This window comes from Solea senegalensis, linkage group LG14 (genome assembly GCF_019176455.1).
Source record: "Solea senegalensis isolate Sse05_10M linkage group LG14, IFAPA_SoseM_1, whole genome shotgun sequence".
Taxonomy (NCBI): domain Eukaryota; kingdom Metazoa; phylum Chordata; class Actinopteri; order Pleuronectiformes; family Soleidae; genus Solea; species Solea senegalensis.
In genome coordinates this window covers 23,640,414-23,655,887 of record NC_058034.1, presented here as the reverse complement: position 1 = coordinate 23,655,887, position 15,474 = coordinate 23,640,414, and the positions used below count along the sequence as shown (strand labels likewise).

Sequence of the window (15,474 nt, the reverse complement as noted above, 5' to 3'; positions counted from 1 at the left end):
TCCATCAACTCTTCAACTACTTTCCCATTTGAATTAGTTTGTATGCCCCACACTGAGCTATGGTCAGTGAAATCTGCACACCATATTAATGTTTGACTGTTTTGCCCTGGTATTGCCAGTAATTGTTCCAGCTCCAACCTTTTACATGGGTTATAATAATTAATTATAACCACCTTCTCCTCTGTCTCCCACACTTCCACCACTATCCTGATCCTCCCCCTTTCCCAGCACCCTATATGGAATACCTTGCTTAATGAATGTGGAAATACGCCATAACTCGCTCTACGGGGATCCTGACGTGAGCTCGTCCAGTGTGACTTGACGACGTAATGCATTCTGGGTACGGAAGGCATCTTCGCGCGGGCATATATTTTCGGCGGGAAAAGGCGAGCAGCTGCTGTGTGGTAAACGAAAGGAATCGCTTTCTATCGCTTTCCATCTTGTAAGAACAATAGTAACAAAGAGGTGACGCGTGGCATTGATAGCTGCAGTAAGAAGACCGGAGCTCACCTTCGACCACACTCCCTCACACATGTCGGTGTGTTCCAAGCATTTTCATAAAGGTAAGTTGTAAATTACACCTGGTAAATATAATAATATAATTTCCTTGATAATAAAACATATCCTCAAAGCAAGTCGAAAGTATGCGACAAAAAAGTAGTCGACTTTGAGGATATTTTTATTATCGAGTCTAAGGTTTACCCTTTTTTTCTTCTGGGGCAAATGGGTTTCCGTACATTTACAATGTTATCTTTAGTAATAAGTATATTTGTAAGGTCTTTTTTAAAATGTTGATCTGCCTCAACTCTACGATAACGTTTAAAGTTGCAGTAAACTGTGCAAAAACCAACAGCTTGTGAATCCATCAATAATAAGTTTGAAAATAATTGCTAGCAGGCAATGAATAATAATAAATAATTAAAACCTGCTTTGTCATTATATTTTTAAAAAAAAAAAGGAAATCGCCTTAATTTATTCACATTTCTTGTAAAGTTTTCACATTATACCGCTGGTTCCCTGACAGTAACGCCGCTCACGTGACCCCACATGACTGCGCTTTGGTGTGCTCGTACACAACTTTTGATTCGCCTTTGGCAGATATAACGGCTGAACACACTGGTGCCATTCTTTCTACAATGGGAGTCAAACGTTCCTCAGAAAGTTCTTCCCAGCTCTTGCAGAAGTTCTAATGAATGTTGTTTTGCTTTCACTCTTTTGTTCAGTTCATCCCAAACCAGCGGGATGGGGTTTAAGTCTGGACACTGTGTGGGCCACTCCATGTTTTCAAGCTCATGGCGTAGCTTGGACTTATGTTTTGGGTCATTATCTTGCTGCAGGATGAACCCCTGACCAGTTAGGTGTATACCAGAGGGCACTGCATGGCTCTGCAGGATGCTTCAGGTTGCCTCTCACTCATACTTCCTCTTGTCGTGTTTGATGTCCCACACTACAGAACCATCCTTTCGCCTACTCTATGGTGTGTGAAGATCCTGCTTGATGAACCGAAGATTTAAACTTTGATTCCTCAGTCCATATGACCTTCTTCCAGTCTTCAGTAGTCCACTGGAGGTGTTTCATGGCCCAGACAAACCTCTTGAAGGCTTGTTTTCACAGTTGAAACTGAGACATGCTGACTACGACCACTATTAAGCTGTTGTCCTGTGAGCTGCTTATCTAGCAAGCTGTTGACTTTCACAAACTTGTCACTGTATGGCACCGTGTGTTCCAAGACAGAGGGGGGGTTGTAAGTAATCAAGAAAAGTTGGAACAACTGTTGGAAATAGATCGACCTACATTGCTGCAGAACCGCTTTAACTTGTTTTTGTGTAATTTGGGTAACCTACTTATTATTATTATTATTATTATTATCATTATTATTATCATTATTGTTGTTTTACCTCTAGTAGTTCACCACTTACCATTTCAAGCTATTCATTGGACTTGAACTGCTTGAATTTCATTAAAAAAAAAACCCAGAAAACTTGGGGTGTTTGACAACTTTAGACCGGTAGTGTAGCTACATACTGCACGTCTGTCTGTACTGGGAGAAGGATCCCTCCTCTGGCTCTTCCTGAGAACAGAGGTTGTCACTTGCTGTACAGACTGTAAAGCCCTTCAAGGCAAATTTTGTATTGACTTTACATTCAGTTTGTAATAGGTGCTATTTATCTTGACCTTTGCATATGTTTTTGTCCTCTGAGGTTTATGTTAGTACTCGAATACAACTGAACTGAATGAGTTAAACAACCATCTATTCTCCCAGTTTAGAGTATCTAAACTCCCCACACACACACACACACACACACACACACACACACACACACGCGCAAACTCCATCGTTTGGACCAGGTCAGCACAGTCACTTTAAATGTCTGTTTATTTTTCACATACACATGCAAAATATTATATAAGCTGCTGGCCTTCTACTGTTTCCATTGTTAATTCTAAAATTACAAACCATTCAGTAAATCATAAAGTTCTTCTTCATTATTCATTAATTGAGTTACATTTATGACCCAGTGCAAAATATAGTGAATTAGCAAATCATCACAGAAAATAAAGCGCTTATTAAAAGACTTTGCTTTTGGGGTGTGTATGTGTGCGTGCGCGTGTGTACTATGAGTGGCCAACTTCGTCCTCTGCAAGTTCTGTCTACTGAGGAGATGAAAACCTGCCGAGGAAGAGGATGGACTTGGTCTTATTGTGCCTGATGAAGAAGAGGAAGGGGTGGTCTGCAGTGAAGTGCTCCTCTCTGAGCATACAGAAGGACACCATTCCAGCGGTGGCTGCAGCTGCCTCTGTGCCCTCCTCATTGACCTCCACAAAGGCTTTGTGTACCACTGTGGACAGGAAGAGTCCCCCTTCACCGTTCATGCCAGACAGGTCGGCCTTTGCCGAGCAGAACACGTCACTCATGCCCAGTTGAGCCAGAGGCCCGTTCAGCTCGTAGTCGTCCTCCAGCTTGAACTTTGGCAGATGAACGACGATTTCTGACTCCACGTCCATGTTTTCTCTGTTGGTCCACTCGTCCAGCCTCTCCTGCGTCAGCGCCTTCTCCAGCTGCAACAGGGCAAACGCATTTTATTGCATCTCTCAAACGTTATTCAAGCATCAGTGTGCATCAGAAATGTGTTCAACGCAGTTAGGTCAAGTGTTTTTCACTTTATGAATAGCTAACTCAGCCAGTCATTTTCCATCACAGTAAGTTTAAATGTGTCATTTTGTGACCTCAGTACGTGAAATATTAAGTTCAAATTCACCTCAAAATGAGGCAGCAGTAGACCAGCAGCTCCTGTGTCCCGGCGAGCTTAAAACAGTGATTTTCTCCACAGACTTTGGTGCAGGAGAGTGAGCGATTTCCATTTTAAAACTGAGATGAAGTGGTAAATATATTCATATGATTGATAACACAGCCTGGGAGATATCACTGATTACTCACAACAACTAACAATTTATTTATTTTTTTTACTCCCTCTCATCCCCTCGAGAGCCAAAAATGTCCTGTATCAATAACATTAAAACTATTTATTTCACCTTCAATTTAAAGATTGTTTTTAACAGACCTCAGTCTTGATAATAAAAGAAAGCAGTCAAAAATGTTGTTTTTAGTATACTTTCATTCATGGCGTATGCAATGCTGCTTCTTTTCTGTTTATACTGTTTATTGTGACCGTTCCGCTCCATGCCTCACCTTCCAGTACTCCCAACCTGCCTGGTTGGATTGTTTACCGTGGTTTTGGACTTTGCTCGTCTCGACTTCCCCCCGCCTGTACAGTTGCCTGACAAAAGCCTAAATTGACTAAGCTTTCATTGCAATAAAAGCTAAGAACTGAGCTCGCCTGTCTGTGTGCTGCATATGGGTCCAAACACCACTTACATTTGGTCTCTACCAGGCCCTTTAAGTGCCATGATGTCTCATTTTATCTCTGACTCTCTACTGTTTATTGCTGGGGGTCCACAGCAGGGATTATCTGTGATTCTGAATGCAACAAATCAAATAAAGCTGTTTTAAACAGAAGAAAACACGTGTTGTACCTCCTGCACAGAGTTCTCAGGCAACAGTATGAACATGCTCAGCTCGTTTCCCTCATATGGGAGCTCCAGGATCTGCAGGTTGTGGTCGGGGATGTAGTTGTAGGGCAGCTTCTTCATCTGGTACATCATCTGAACCGGTTTGGTCTCATTCTGACAATAAGGAGACATATAGTTCAGGTGACGGTATCAAGTTTTTTATAAAGTTTGCTCATGTATTTGAGGTGTAGTTTTATGACGTACAGACATTTGACTAAAAATTCCTGAGGTCCTGAACTCGGATTTCCATCTTGGAAACTCAAACTGACATGGGCTTCTAAAATGGCTTTCACAATAAAACACCACTACTTTAGCCGTGGAACAGTGTATACAATTAATGACTATCCGTCACCTCACCCTTCCCTTCCACATGTCTTGGAGAGCCTTCAGTTTAAAACTCAGATGTTTATTTTGTCCACTAAAGAAGGCTAATTTAAAATGATTATAATTCATACTATCAGGTGATTGTACACTCATAAATATTAACTCATTATTTTATCTTCAATTTGGGGCAGCCCATAGACACTCTATACTGACTCCAGCCACAGGGGGGTGCTGCACATCCAGTGCTGGTCCCAAGCAGGATTGCACCAGGAAAGGGATCTGGATCTCTCAGGGATCTCTGCCAAATCTAATGTGCGGATTATGGGTGTGTGTGTATCTACTGGTACTACGTTTGGCCTTATGGAAGCATAATGGATGAAAAGAGACTCTCTCTCTCTTATAATTGTTTAAAAATATTCAGTTGGAGTGACTTCTTTGTCACATGGAGCAACGAAAACAGACAATACTCAACATCTGAGAAGCTGAAAAATCAGAGAAAGTTGTTTGAATGTAGTGATCTATTAAGTATCGATGAATGGTTGTAGCCCGACAAAAACAAATGGTGTAGAGAAAGTTTACGAAAAAAAGGGTAAAACAGATGCCACATAATAGCATGATATGTATGTATGACTGTAATTAAGTGAAAATAAGCTTGTGATATACATTTGCTCTGCACATTTTGTTTTTGTTTGGCAAAAGATCACATTCTTTCAACAACCTCTGGAAATGTGGAAGATAGAATTTCTTAATAAAAGGAAAGGTTTATGGGCAGCCCATGTCCAAGTGGAAGAACAACTTGTTACTGGAGGGTTGCAGGTTTGAGTCCCCACTAGGTCAAAAGCTAGGACGCTTTTTAGTAGAGGATGAGTTAAATGCAGAATTGATAAATGATTAAGACTGAAATGTAGGTGAAGAACCAAGTAAGTTATTTTTCACCTCAGTGATTTTAAAGGGCATCTCTTTGGTGTTTGCTTGATCAAAGCGTTTCAGCCAGTTCCCCTTGAAGTAGATAGCATTAACCAGAGCCATCCTCGTATTCGTAGTGACTGTTCCTGGCTTCAGGAGATCTTTTATCTTGTCTGCAAGGGAACAGATGAGGTCACCACTGAATAGCGATTCACACAGGATGTACGCAATGATTTCATGCATTTTGAATTCCCACTTTCTGTCTGCTCCTCGACCCAGCTGTTGATGTCCGCTCTGCACGCCTCTGGAGCCCCAGTGAAATCCACAGCCTGCAGGTCGGCATGGTAGTACTTCTGCGTAGCGTCGAGGAAAGTCTGCAGAGAGCAGATTATATTTCATTCATTCATTCAGTCATTGTACACGTGTCTTTTGAAGGAAGTGAAGGCTGCAGACTCACTTGCAGGAAGTTGGCCGTTTTCTCTCCATAAAGACGATTGGCTGTTTTCAGAGTGTAAGATGCCGACGGTGTGATGATGTCTGTGTTAAGCTTCTCGAAGTCTGCGTGGACACCTTCACCCTCGCTGAATGACAGGGCCTGAGGACACGCACAACTCTCACGTGTTACTATACTGTATTTTTGTTTATGAATGGGATTACGATATTAAATAAATGCACACGTTTTTATATACTATTACGTTATGTGTCATGCAGATATTAGTCCGGAGTGTTTGAGGTTTTGAGATCCGTTCAAACACAGCATTGAAGTGTTTTGGACTCGTTAGCAATAAATTATCATTATAATTATTATTATTATTATTACCGTTACTGAGAAGCCCTACCAAAACACATTAATATTATATATTAATGATATGTCAATTACATAGATAATCACATGTTTGTATAATATTTAATCAATTGCTGTAATACTTGACCAATATTGTTTTTTCAGGGACAATATTGATAAAAATAATTGAGGCCAATAATCCATATTTGGAACCGATGTGCACTACAAGCTCCAACACAAACCTATAATGTTCATCAATACTTTTTACATAAGATTTTAAATTAAAACTGATTAAATAAAATGTTGTTAACAAATATTTGGCAGCAACGCAGCCACAGCAGATCACTTTGTAATGACGTAATAATATCAGTGATCTTTCTCCTTCTATGCATCATGGACATGGAATGAGCTGTCGCCACAGACTGCCTTCTTTAAACACATTCAAAGGCATTTTATGGAGCGCCATGAAAGAAACATGTCATTGTTTTACATAACCTTTTTGAGGAGTTCGGATTAAGGATCTTGTCAGTATGGCCTCAGCGACGTGCGGTCAGGGGAGGCAGAGCAAATAAAATACTGACCCTGATAAAAGACAATCAATTTGTCCACTTAACTGTCCTATAAATGAGTTTTCTGCAAGATTTCAACATTTCTATGGTCAAAATTGCTGGATTTATGCATTTCCTGTTCAAAAGCTCTTACGTGAACATGTTTGTCCTGCAAGAGTGACATGACATGAGCTGCCAGCAGAGGGCAGACATGCCTCACACACGTGTCAGTGCCTCATACAGTCACACCACAAACAAAAACTACTCCTTTATAGTCAAACTGAAAATGAACAGTGAATATTTTGTCATGAGGGTCATTTTAGACATGTCACAGAATAATGTCACGCTGATGTTACATATAGTCCATGTGTAATTGCTGTATTTGTTTGACAGTCACTGTACACGTGTACACACACACACACACTTAAAAACTTCAGAAACTTGCAGTTAGGCGATCATGGCGATCCAAAAAAAAGCTCATGTAACTGTGTGTCACGCCTGTAACACAGGCTACTGTGTAACACAGGCTACTGTAAAGGTGTTCAGTCATAAATCAGTAACCTGAGTGAAAAAACATGTACAGTAAGTCATTAATATCGATGACAGAAAAGGTGTAGAATTAACATAATAACATAATAGGTGTCGTGAACTAAAGCCACAAATCAAATGTGGAACAACCAGTTTCAACAACGTTCTGCTTTTTTTTTTTTTTTTTTTAGCAAACAATGCACAGCCTGTTTGTTGAGGTCGAAGTTCACTTGACACACCTTTCTATTTGAGCCAGGAGACACACCTGCGTCGACAGGCTGAACTCCACGCACTGCTACAGGCCCATCAGAGCAGAGAGACGGCAGTGTTTACCTTTGCCATCTGAGCAGCTGTGTCTCCTCTCGCTCCGAGGTAGACCATAGCCAGAGCTGAGCTGATGCTCAGCGGAGAGACGAACATGTTTCCATTGGGGTTTTCTTGACTCAGAGTCCGTAACAGTTCCAAGGCAAAAATGGTGTTTGAGGCGCTGATGTTGGCCATAACTGACGATGTTGGCTTCCCCTGTAACAAGTAAAAGAAATTAGCAATCAGCTGTTTATATGGAACTTAAATGTAACACACACACACACACACACCTCCTAATGCACTAATGCTGATGGTATAAATCTGTTACTGTCAAAAACGGAGAAATAAATCTATAATTAAGTAAATAACCCTGACAACTATAATTAAAACACCAGCCAAGCTCATATACATATATATATATATATATATATATATATATATATATATATATATACATACATATATATAGACATTTAATGTTGAATGTAATAAATTCAATACGGCTACATGTAAAGTAACAACCAAACATCTCATTTGTTTTCATTATAATATGACATTAAGTTGTGGGCCACATAGAATCGATGGGGGGGCACATGTGGCCCACAGGCCGCCAGTTTGACACCTCTGATGTAGTGGGTCAATACGTGTGACCTTAACTTTACTATTTTGAATACATTTGCAAGTTCTCTATTTAGGTTATTAGTAATTACTACTTCTGGTATCTTTTATGTGCTGGAAAGTGTTATAATTTAATGTTGAATGATTTAGTAATACCAACAGACATGCATGTGGATAAGTGGAGAGTACTGGCACTTACTACCACTTCAAAAGTGGTAGTACTTTTGAAGTGGTAGTTCAAAAAGTCAAAACACGGAATATTGTTGAGGTTTATGACAATGATTACTAATAAATATTCACAAAAGTGATATAAAAGCATATTGTTTTATAATACAAAGAAAACACGTGATGTGACTTTAATGGCATCGTGGAGTTATTTCTCTCTTTTCTCGTAGACATTCAAAACATGTGTCGCGTGCGTTTCAATGATGGAGTTCGAGTCTGTGAACATCTTCTTAAATGTAGCGTGTCATTCTCTACCCGGAAATAAACACGCATTACTTAGAAAAAAGAAAAGAAATAACAATCTGGCTGCTGTGAAATAACGTCACGTGATACTGTGTGTGTGTGTGTGTGTGTGTGAGAGAGAGAGAGACTGTGTTAAAAGTGTGTTAAACAGATTATTTACCTGATCGTCTGAATGCGACTGAAGCTGTTTCCGCTGTTCCCTGCGCGCGCACACACACACACACACACAAACACACACGCGCGTGAAGAAAAAGCACGGACAAGTGAGAACACTGTGATAAAATGCACAGACTGCAACAACACACAGAGTTTGACTCGTACCTGAGCTGTTGGACCACTGGTCATTTATTGAAAGCACGGTATGCAAAGCCTGTGGGTGTGGCCGTGCGCGTGACTGGGCGATAATGCACTGATGACAGAAAAAAACAGATCAGTGTTTGGTGACGTTCACTGATGCATTTGTCAGACATATGATCAGTGCAGGTAAAACAAAGTCATTGAAACCTTTAAAGTATAGTGAGAGTGAAGCAGTGCGTCACTGCAGTAGACTTCTTCTTCAGTAGTGAGCGGTGGACTATGTTTCCCCTCTCATCCAAGAGGCTTCTTCACTTCTGACTATCCAGTGGGAGGAACCGGGTATTTAACCTCTGAGGCTAATGCCGGTCTCGAGGGTGGTTAACTTGAACATGTGTGGTGTCTAGCGAGTCCATCAGAACAGCACTTTCATGTCATGGTGCTCCAAACATGATCATTGATCAATACAAGCACACTTGAGAAAACCTGAACGGTGTCTGATAATGATGAATAGTGTCTGTGTGATGGACTCGCCTTCACACTCACAGTATCCACTGGCAACCAACAAAACAACATTCACATTTGTGATTCATGGAAACCTTTGGACACAATCCTGTGTTATATAACCTTATACATGCTACTTAAACAAACTTTATGGGCGTTTGTGTGCCTATTTCATAACCAATGTAGACTTTACAGAGAGGCTGCAAAATAAATGAAGATTAGGTGTTAAGATAAAATGCATGTGGACTGACACTGAACTGAACTGACTAACCCACAGTCAGTGACGATAGGAAAAGTATCCGCCCTCATGTTTGAACCATGGTTGGTCAGTTCTCTTTTAATACAGATGCTATCCTTAAAACACTGAAACATGTAACACACAATCAGAATATTGTAAATTAAAGTTTTTATTGTGTGTGTGTGTACACACAATGCATCACAGTAGACTGTTTAAGGTCAACCTACAACTGATCAGTTGTAAAGAAACACAATGTAGTATTTGCTCTCTACTTCCCCCTACAGTTGGTAAACGGTAGTATTAGTTTTCAAACGTCACGGTAACACGTGCAGGGTGGATGTTTCTATATGTGGCCCTGCCATGGACTGGGCGATCTGTCCAGGGTGAACCTCGCCTGGTGCCCTATGTCAGCTATAGACTATAGCATTATTTACAAATATGATTGCATGGTTTTATTTTTCAAGATATCAGCAACGAAAACGAACCAAATTAAAACTGTCAGAAGAACAACCCGTTTTTAATAACCAAAGAGGATAGTTTATCAATACAAGCACACTCCTGAACTGTGTCTGATAATGATGAATAGTGAGTGAATGGACTTTTGAAACACGTGAAGGGAGTGTCTGTGTGATCTACTGAGCTGAGATTATGGCTCAGACACTCACAGTATCCACTGGCAACCAACAAAACACACCTTTGGACACAGTCCTGTGTGACATAACCACCATCCCATAGTCTCCCCTATTAGAGATGCCCACCTCCCTTTGTTCTGCATGCTGATTGTTTTATGACAGCAGAGTTTCAAGAGACGTGTCATTTCAGTGCTTCATTTCATCGTCGGGATTTTAAAATCATTTTTAACCTTAAAAAAACATTTGTGTGCCTTAAAAACCCAAAGTAGACTTTAATAGGCCCTGAATTTTCAGCATGAAAAACCCACAGTTAAATGTTCCACTCGAGGGAGCCAGAGAGCAATGACCCACATTTACCAGCATCCATGCATCATGTTCTGTTTCCATTGCTTCGCCTTGAATCCATTCCACTTGATCGTTAGGAGAATACTCACACCTACAACTCACCTTACTCCAAGTGAACCGTGTAAACGGATCCCTCTGTAGCTGCAGCTCCTCGTGGTACCATCGTGGTCTTACTGTATATTACACGACTCACACACACACACACACGCTGTGACTGTATCCTCTGTGGCCTTTTCCCCCTCGGACACACACTCTGTTGTTCTAAGATCATCTAATTGAGTGTGGACTAAATATAGCAGGGGTGGAGTACAAACATGTGGCCCGGGGGGGGCGCTGTTGGTCTGATAAAGCCCACAGCCACACACACACACACACACACAAGGTAAATGGACAGGATGGTGAGAGAGGATTCAGTGTCAAGACTTTAAGACTGAAGTCATTAATGGGAAGGTCAGAGGAGTCTCATACGATACAACATGATAATGAGACAATCTGATGAAAGGCATGAGCTGAACGCTTGTCACAACAAAATATATGTGTAATATTTGTGTAATTAAAGATGGACGACTTTATATTCATTCAGTTATGAAGAAGCAATGGAACCAAAGTAAATGGAACCCTATAAAATGGCCGTGACTGTGAGAGTGAATGGTTGTGTATCTCCCAGCGAAAAGGGCGGGCACATACCCGTCATTCGCTCTCTGTCAGCTGGGATTGGCTCCAGCAACCCTCAAGTGGAGGGAAGAAAGAAGTGGAAGAAAATGGATGGAACTATTGTTTGTGTGCAGCCTGTTGGCCCCTGTGCCAAGAACTAGCATAATACAGACCTTTTCAACTCTGGTCTCGGCTCGCCTCACCTCCACACCACGCGCTTTAGGTTGCATCTCCACTACAAAAAAGTACCTACTCAACGTGGGCGGAGTCATCTCTGCAAGGCTGCGTGAAACTGCGGTGACTTTCTTTTATACGACACACACACACAAACGTGTGACTAGTGACCGGTAAAGCAGTTGTTTTCAGTGTATCTGAATCACTAGAATCAGTGCATGAAAACTATTTGTTCCTCTGTTAAATATTGAGATTTTAGACATTTCCCTGGTAACTGTTGGAGATTAACCACGTTTTTAGGATTGTTAAGTCTTTTTAACTGACAAACAGTTCCGCTTGATTTCTGTGTCGGACGTCTCTTCCTGTGACGGCGCTCTGACCAATCAGTGGTCGTCAGTCTGATGACGTCACGCATAGTAAGCCTGGTACCAGGTTACTATGCTAGTGGAAACACAACTGAACTGTGCCGAGACGAGGTGAGTAGAGCCGGTGGAAACAGATTCACAAGGAAAACAGATTTTAGCCACATTCCTGTTGCTTTGTAGACCGCTCACTCCCCGGATCAAAGTCCATTATGAAAATCAGCAATTTGAAATCCTGACTCACGGGAGTCACTGATCCGCTTCTGCCTCATCATTAAGTTGAGGGTTGAGGGTCACTGATGCAAACTGACTCAACAAACTCATCCACACCGCCAGTAACACTGTGGGGATGGAGTTGGACACGATGGTGTCAGAGAGGACAATGTTGTCCAAGTTAAGGACAATACTGGACAACAGCCTCCATTCAGCCACAGGAGCTACTGTAACTCAAATATTGTCAATTGTTGTAAACCCCCCCCCCCCACGTCTCCTCCCCTGTATCTCTCAGTCTGTCATCCTTGCTCTTTGCACTCTGGCGTTCCTCTCGTTCTATTATAACAAGCCACATTCCCTGGATCACTTCCTCCACTCTGTCCCTGCTTGTGGTCTCTGGGTCCTAAAGCAGACCCCCGCCCCCCTTCACCTACACCCCCCTCCAGTACTTATCCTGTGTACATAATGTGGTTCTCAACAGCAGAGAGCCACAAGTAAGCAGAGCTGCACACTGAGTGTGTGCGGGGTGGAAGAGAGCATCCAACGCACCAGGACCTGAAGAGTACAAACCAGCAAAGGTCAAAGAGAGGACACCTGGAGACCTCAAGCCCATGAGAGACATGGGAGGAAAGGAGAAGAAGATTTTTGTGATTGCAAATGTCCCAAACTACCAAGGGTGAGTTTTCTTGTGTTTTTATTTTTACCTGTCAAATAAAATCCTGGACAAAGTCCTGGATCAAGCTCACGGGAACAGCTGATAATATGTGCATTCTTCAGAAAGGCAAAGCAATCTTAAACTCGTATAATGAGCATGTTCTGAATTCTAACGCCTCACTGTAACGGTATCAGTTGCAGCCTGTTTGGAGCTGCTGATTTACTGCACTGACTCTGTTCACTGTACTTCATATGAAATCATATGCCACAGTAAATCTCATGTATACAGTATTTGAAAGATTAATTAATGGGAAAGTGTGTGTCATGGTAACATATTATCATAATAGATTAAACAATACTACATTTCACCCAATTAAAGAAGTCATTACAGTGCTATTGACTGCAGTTCAGAAGTAGGTGGACTATAATTTGGGTGCAGAACAAAAAGTCATGCGGCCTGACGTGGTCTAAAATAAGGCCCCTGCTTTGTTTTTGTCGACATGGAAAAGTACATTGAATGAAGTTCTACAGTTACACTGTTCTGCCGAGGTTGCTAAGTTGTTGTCCGTGTGAAGGACTGGAGCGGCTGTGCATCTATCAGGACATCAGTAACTGTGTATATCTGCAGACAGACTGTGGCACGTGTGCGTCCATGTGAGTCATCACAGTGTGTCTGTGTGGCTCCAGTGTGATGCTTGTTGCAAAAGCCAATATAGGAAGCGACTGAACTCATATGCACTCTTTTTCCATTGACGGGTGCCAAGTGTGTGGTACTCAGAGTTTGGGGTGGTTTGGAAATAATCTGCTGGCACAGTTCTAAGAGAACACCCTGAGTCCAACTATTTACATTGGACACTTCAGAGAGCACTGGTGGTGATACTCCTGACCAGGACTTGGCTTTAGTCGTGATGAAAGCTGCTCAGAGCTGGCAGGCTGGGGGGTGGGGGCAGGAATGTCAAGTTTAGAAGGAGTAAAATAAACCTGTTGATTACTTGATATTATCATGTCGTGCAATTGAGTAGAATTTGATGCCGAAGTGACTGTCAGTTGAGGATCTGTCGTGAAGTTTGCAGTCGAACACTTTGTCCTTCGTCCTGAGGACTTCTCACTGAGGACACTCTAAGACACACAATTACAACACAAGCACTCGAAACCAAATTCTAACTCTAACCCTAAAACCAGGTCTTAACCCCCAAGAAGCCCTTTACAGATGTGAGGACCAGACTAAATGACTTCCTTTTCCCAAAATGTCCTCAATACCTATGGTTTATCAGTTTGTTGGTCCTTCCTCTCTCTCTCTCTCTCTCTCTTAAACTAACCCTACCCTACCCTTAAACTAACCCTACACTTAAACTAACCCTACAATGAAACTAACCCTACACTTAAACTAACCCGACCCTTAACAACCTAACCTTAAACTAACCCTAAACTTAAACTAACCCTACACTTAAACTAACCCTACCCTTAAGCTAACCCTATGTAACCCTATACTTACAGCTAACCCTACCCAAGCTAACCCCTACCCAAAATAACCCATAACCCTACCTTAAGCTAACCCTACACTTAAAGCCCCCTACACCCTACTAAGCCAACCCTACCCCACTAACCTAACCCCTAAACTAACCTTTAAACTAACCTACTAAAGCTAACCCTACACTTAAAACCCTAACCCTAAACTAACCCTACACTAAACCCCTACACTTAAACTAACCCTAACCTAATCCTGTCTTCACCTTGAAATCATTTATGTTTTGGGGACCTGCTTTTTGTCCACATAAGGAAGTCCTCATAATGTGACTGTGTTAACAGATTTAGTTCCCCACAATAGGCGCAATACCTGGAACACACACACACACACACACACACAGACACACAGACACACAGCCCTCCCCTACATTCCTCTGGTTTATAGGCTTTGATGACTGTTTCCATGCGACCACTAAATCAGGACAGCCGAGGCCCCTGAAAGCAAGAGATAGCACCTTGGCATGAAGACTGTCCATTCAAGGCCAAACGTCCCGCTCGGGCTCCTCTGTCCTGTTCTGATCCTTAATGCTTCTGTACTAATACTCACTTATACAGCAAGCACACTCCATTTACAATTTGACATGTGTCTGTACATGTATGCATGCAGCAGACTCACTGGCTCCGCCCACCACTCCATGTTATCTTGTGTTGTTATCCGTTCACCCAGAGGCACATACACAACAGCAGAAGACGAAGCTGGAGATTCTCTTGTCCATTTTCATTTCAGAATATGCCACATTAAACATGGACAGGACAAAGCTAAGGACACTTAGTGGTGTATTTATGTGACATTAAAGCAACACAATGTCGGCTATGCTCTCAGGTTCCCCCCACAGTTGGTAAGTGGTATTGTTTTTATTACAAATGTCCCAAAATACATGTTTATATCGCAATAACCACGTGTATTTGTCGACAAGCCAACGACACCAGTGAACTTTTAATGTACAAACAACGTCCTGTCAGTTTAAACGTTGTGGTTCTTTTTGTGGCACGGACCCAAAAACAGAAGTTACAGGTTGAAATCCTACATTGTGTTGCTTTAGACATGGATTGGACCAATTCATTTATCATTTATCAAGCTGTTAACAACACATTTGTGCTGATTTATTTATTTATCTATCACTAAGCCACAAACAGAATTTTCCAACTCTATAATAGATGTCGATAGTGAATGAAGAGTGTACTTATGTGAGCTGACCGCATCTATGTCTACTCGTGTTAAATGAACAAGAAATCATGTGCAGATGTTTTTCCATCTCTGTGTTGACAGATTTCTGGAATTGTGTAAATCATTGTGAAGTTTAAACTGTTTGTCTTGTTTGCA

At 41.6% G+C, this 15,474-nt stretch overlaps 2 protein-coding genes across 2 annotated transcripts in view; one reads left to right on the top strand and one right to left on the bottom strand.

Moving 5' to 3' along the window:
- Window positions 1–2,339: 2,339 nt before the first annotated feature.
- Window positions 2,340–10,741, bottom strand: serpinb1 (serpin peptidase inhibitor, clade B (ovalbumin), member 1). Its single transcript, XM_044044373.1, has 9 exons — window positions 10,669–10,741; window positions 8,875–8,962; window positions 8,714–8,753; window positions 7,495–7,683; window positions 5,759–5,896; window positions 5,558–5,675; window positions 5,332–5,474; window positions 4,036–4,185; window positions 2,340–3,060 (listed from the first exon to the last, which is right to left on the bottom strand). Exons 4-9 carry the CDS (start codon window positions 7,660–7,662, stop codon window positions 2,653–2,655), a joined length of 1,125 nt encoding a protein of 374 aa, XP_043900308.1. The 5' UTR covers window positions 7,663–7,683; window positions 8,714–8,753; window positions 8,875–8,962; window positions 10,669–10,741; the 3' UTR covers window positions 2,340–2,652.
- A 1,735-nt stretch (window positions 10,742–12,476) lies between these two features.
- mylk4b (myosin light chain kinase family, member 4b) overlaps window positions 12,477–15,474 on the top strand; it is a 38,949-nt gene continuing 35,951 nt past the window's right edge. The window contains exon 1 of the mRNA XM_044044371.1: window positions 12,477–12,645. Coding sequence (XP_043900306.1) covers window positions 12,581–12,645 — 65 coding nt within the window. The 5' untranslated portion in view covers window positions 12,477–12,580. The remainder of the gene's footprint in view (window positions 12,646–15,474) is intronic.

What these genes read in the sequence shown, in the direction of transcription:
- serpinb1 (XM_044044373.1), bottom strand. Translation starts at nt 7,662, where the DNA reads ATGGCCAACATCAGCGCCTCAAACACCATTTTTGCCTTGGAACTGTTA. An exon ending in CAGCTGCTCAGATGGCAAAG is followed by an intron (nt 5,897 to 7,494) that starts GTAAACACTGCC and finishes GCGTGTCCTCAG; the next exon opens with GCCCTGTCATTCAGCGAGGG. An exon ending in TGCCCTTTAAAATCACTGAG is followed by an intron (nt 4,186 to 5,331) that starts GTGAAAAATAAC and finishes CCTTATTGTCAG; the next exon opens with AATGAGACCAAACCGGTTCA.